A 4,727-nucleotide genomic window follows, 5' to 3' on the forward strand; every position below is an offset into this window, starting at 1 on the left:
TCTATTGGTTTGACATTTTATTATTTTTTAATTTATTAAAAAAATAAATAAATAAAACAATAGATGATCGCATTCTCTTGATGCAAAATCTTAAAGAAAAAAAAATTTTTAACGCAAAGTAAATGATTGCATTTCCACTCTGCGACCTCCTAAGGACCAAAAATAGGATATTTTGGATATTTTTTTTCTTCCAAAAATAGGATATAATTGAAAAAAATCCTCTTCTTTCCCCCTTATGTTTTCTAAAGTCCTTAATTAAGTTCAAATTAATCAATTCTATTAATATTTGACAAAAAAAAATATTAAATTGATCAATCTAAAAAGTATCGAGGATAAGAGAAGTAAATTTTTTTTTATAACTTCAGTATCATTAAACACTAGGTCTAAAATGACGAGGAAATAAAATAAAAAGAAACAAAAGAAAATGTGATGTTAGAAAAATCAGTCATAGAACAAGAAAGGAGATGCCAATAACGGTACAAAGTATATTTACTATTTCTCTTTTAAGATTTTTACATAAGAGTTCATGCAGTAATGGTATAATCAATGGATGACATGTTAGTCAACATTTTTTTAAAAAAATTCCTGACCAAATTTAATTTAAATATAAGAATAAATTACTCCAAGCACCTTGAATGCCCTTGAAAAGGAGAACCAATATAACCCAAACCCAAAAATACCCAAAAGAAAAAGAAGATTCACTTCTATATGCTATTTATTCCTTTAGGGACATCTCACATTTCTTCCAGGTCCACCATAGTAAAAGTAATTCCCCCAAACATTATTTATTCCTCCTTGTATATCATAACAATTTGGATGATCAGCTAGAACCCTAAGATTTGACAAGGGTATCAAATTATTATCCCAATCCACAACTTGCAAATTCCTAAAATATGATGCTTTTCCAAAACCTTCTCCAGCAAAATGGCCACTACCCATTTGAGTTGAAGTATGAGACCCTTGTCTTGAATTCACAATTTCTCCACCAAATTGTACCATACTTGCATGATCCCTTAAATGTGTGAACAAAAATGATGGCCAATATCCAACTAAAATTCCAGACCCAAATTCAAGCCACCAATTTCCATGTTTTGGATCCTAAAAATAAAAAATTAATTAATTATGTTATTTAAATATTAAAATGCATACACTAAATTTTTATAAATTTTTACTTTATACAACTTAATCATTAATTTAAAACTATATAAAAAAAATTAAATAACATAAAATCATTTTTCAAAAAGAAGAGTGGAACAAAACCTTCATTGGCAATGGCACACCTTTTGTTGTTTTCTTGTTTTGTAAATAAGGAAAAACAATTTTATTAAAGATAGACATAATTATGAATAGCAACATGTTAGCCAGGGTGGTAAGTGAAATGAGTCAAAAAGAGGAGTAAAGAAAGGTATTTACAAAATATTTGGAATTTTGTTAAAATAATAATAAAATGAAGAACAAAAGGGTGAAGAGTTCAGAATTAGAAGCTCTTTGTTGGGAAAAAGGAAGAGAATCTTTAAAAGAAAGGAAAGCATAAGAGAAAATACAGTTCATTATTCGAATTCATTAGTGCATGCGTGTAATATCCCAAAGTATTAAAGTTACTAAAGTGGTGCTTCTTAACTACGACTAGACATAGTATAAAACTTGTGCACTATTTTCATTTTTTGTCGTTTTCAAAATTTTTATTTTATTATAAATAATTTTTATCTTGCAATGAAAACATAAAATAACCTCCCCTATACTTCTTTTAATACTATTCTATATATCACAAAATTCGATGTAATTGCGACTTCCAAAACAGTGGAGAGAGACCACTTTTGAACATTTTTTTAATCATTTTTATTTATTTATTATTTGTTATTGAGTTCCTTTGAAGCTTTTGACCATGAAATTTGAAGACTTTTGTGAACCAATAAAGTATTCAAATCAAACGGCCTAGATCAATCTTATGTAATTAAATATTTTATCCTTTAGGTGGGACCCTTAAAGTGATCCACAAATATTGTTGTTGGATTTCAACCAACGTGTATATACTCATTAAACTAGGACATAAATGAATTATTATGAACCCTTAATCTATTTTGTAAGGCTTGTGTGACAAAGGTTAACTTTTCCAATCAACAGTAAAAACTGAGATTACTCACCAAAAAGAAATTAAAATTAATAAATAAAGGTAAAAGTAAACCTTAAAAAATTAGACACTTATAATATAAATTTTCAATAGTTTTCTAAGGTCAATTTTATTATAGAGTAAAAAATAAAATTTACCTTCCAAATGAGCAAGCTAATATCAAATTGTCCCCCAGAATAAGAAGAAGTTGGAGATATTGCAGCTCCAATTGCAATTTTATTATTAGTTTGAACAAAACCTGAACAAAGTAAATTATAACATCCAGTAGCTTGATATGCATCACTCTGCAAATAATAATAATAACAATAATAATCATCATATATCATTATTATTGAAAGTCTTCTTAGTAGCTATCTTACACTTCAAGCAAAGTTTCATAATAATAGTATATTAATTAAATAAAATAAAATATAATTTTCTTTCTTTTTCTTTATTGATACTTACCGTCCAATAAGTAAAGAATCTAGGGTAACTGTCCCCATAGAGCTCAGGGCTGACCTGCACAAAAATTAATTTAAATTAGTTTTTTAGCTAAGTTACAAAAATTAAATTCATGAATAAAAATGAATCATAGGTGGTTGAGCATTCTAACTGTCTTTGAATGCTAACCAAGTATAGTGCATTTAAGAGAGAACCGTTGAAACTTGAAAGATATAATTTTATTTTAATGATATAAATAAAGTGTGTTTCATCAATTGAAGACTAAATTAAAATATATTAATGACTTAATTAATACATGCCTGCCAACCAGCTTCAATGGTATTGAGATCATCTCCAAATGAACCAGAAATGACCCACATTTGGGATAAGCTGAATTCATATTGATTTGCCACACGTGGGGCCCACACGTTTATGCTAGCCTTTGCTCCATAATATTGATTTCCAGTCACATATCCAACTGCATGCTGTGTAGCAATTAAATTAAAATTAAATTGTTAGGCCATTTTCAATATATTCCTTAATGAAAATTAAATTTGAAGTTAGATTTTTTTTTGTATGATAGTTTGAATTTCAAGTTGAATTTTTTGGTTAAAATTTCCTATTTAAGATAATGTGATTGTTGCACATACCCAAGAATAGAAAAATGAATTACTTTGGAATAAGTGAAATATTAACTAGCTGAAGAATCATGAAATTTTGTGATTACTATAATAAGTAAAAAGGTTGAAATTTCACCATCCATGATAATCCAGCTACTCAAAATTTCATACCAAACAAGATACATAGACATTAAAACATGAAGAAGAAGAAAAAAGAAACATATGCAAATAATGAAAATCAAAACACTCAACTACCATGTGCTTCCTCTTCAAGTTTTCTATCATATTTGTTTGTTAATTAATTAATGCCTTGCTTTAATTGATAAGACAAAAGAAAATTAATAAAATAAAAAATAAACTAAGGCTTCAATTTCTTAGTGTGATTTTTCAGAAGTTGCATTGTATATACCTCATGTCCGTTGCTGTTTGTGTCTCTTCTAACATGTCTTCTTAATTTTCTTCCAAATCTATTTATAGAACTAGCTCTTAACATGTCTTCTTCTTTTGTTCTTCGAATTGGAATTGTTCCTTCTGGACACGATTCGCCTGATAAACTCCATAATTGAAAATTATCACTCAATACATCCATTTTATTATGATTTTCAGGCCTTTCTGGAGGATCCTACAAGCATTCAAGCAAGAAAATAATAATATTAATTTTTTAAATATAAATTTCTATCATAGCTTAACTTCAATTAATAAAAAATAAAAAACTTAAAATTATTTTTAATTCAATTAGAACTTACCAATGGTTTATGTCCTTTAAATAAAGGATGATCAAAAGCTGGTTGATGATGAGAAATAACACAATCTATGATATCGCCATCAGGACTCTAAAAATAAAAATCATTAAAATTATGTTAAAAAACAGAGCAAAAAACAGGGGAAATGAAAATAGAAAAGAATGAAACTTTTAACATACCTGAATTGTCTTAATAGAAGGTTTATTGATCTTTTGAAGATGATTTCTTATGATAATCAATTTTTGTAACTCTTCCTTTGGTTTAAAAGTGTTATTAGCAACTGGGTCGTTACCAATTTCTGAAGAGGAAAAAACAGGACAAACCAAAGAAAAAACAAGAAGAAAATGTACAAGGTTGTAAATGATTGGAGAGTTGAAACACAAGCTGAAATCCATGTTTAAGAAATTTGTCTTCTTTGTTTCTATTGAAGAATCCATTTGAAGTTGTTCACATTGATCTTGTCTTCTTCCATTGAACAAAACAAAATTGTGTGTTCCTAGATTTTGATTGTGCCAAGGGAAACACATCTCCAACACATAAATGAGTAAATTAATTCTTCAGCATTTTCAATGCATTGGAAGCATAGTATATAAATGTAATTGCTTCTATTCTCTCTCTCTCTTTCTCTCTCTCAAACTTCTAAAACTTGGGGCTTGTTACTGACAACTTGAGGTCTCAGGCGTTGGCTGGCTGATTAGAATAAATGGAAGAGTTTGGGTTGTGATGAAGTTTTGCCCATGTGGGTTGGAGCCCTTATAAATGCTAAGATTAGTGATGAAATCGTGCCATATTTAAAAATTTCTAGGAGTGTGT

At 28.3% G+C, this 4,727-nt stretch overlaps 1 protein-coding gene across 1 annotated transcript; it reads right to left on the reverse strand.

Moving 5' to 3' along the window:
- Window positions 1-465: 465 nt before the first annotated feature.
- Window positions 466-4,727, reverse strand: LOC101510432 (protein neprosin). Its single transcript, XM_004489736.4, has 7 exons — window positions 4,094-4,727; window positions 3,918-4,004; window positions 3,581-3,793; window positions 2,872-3,036; window positions 2,576-2,629; window positions 2,269-2,415; window positions 466-1,098 (listed from the first exon to the last, which is right to left on the reverse strand). Exons 1-7 carry the CDS (start codon window positions 4,439-4,441, stop codon window positions 724-726), a joined length of 1,389 nt encoding a protein of 462 aa, XP_004489793.1. The 5' UTR covers window positions 4,442-4,727; the 3' UTR covers window positions 466-723.

Source organism: Cicer arietinum, chromosome 8, assembly GCF_000331145.2.
Source record: "Cicer arietinum cultivar CDC Frontier isolate Library 1 chromosome 8, Cicar.CDCFrontier_v2.0, whole genome shotgun sequence".
NCBI classification, from domain to species: Eukaryota; Viridiplantae; Streptophyta; class Magnoliopsida; order Fabales; family Fabaceae; genus Cicer; species Cicer arietinum.

Bases quoted from the DNA above. Each gene is read 5' to 3' on its own strand.
- LOC101510432 (XM_004489736.4), bottom strand. From the start codon at position 4,441: ATGTGTTTCCCTTGGCACAATCAAAATCTAGGAACACACAATTTTGTT. The intron at 4,005-4,093 runs GTATGTTAAAAG...TTTTATTTTTAG, and splicing joins CTTCTATTAAGACAATTCAG to AGTCCTGATGGCGATATCAT. The intron at 2,416-2,575 runs GTAAGTATCAAT...TATTATTTGCAG, and splicing joins GATTCTTTACTTATTGGACG to AGTGATGCATATCAAGCTAC.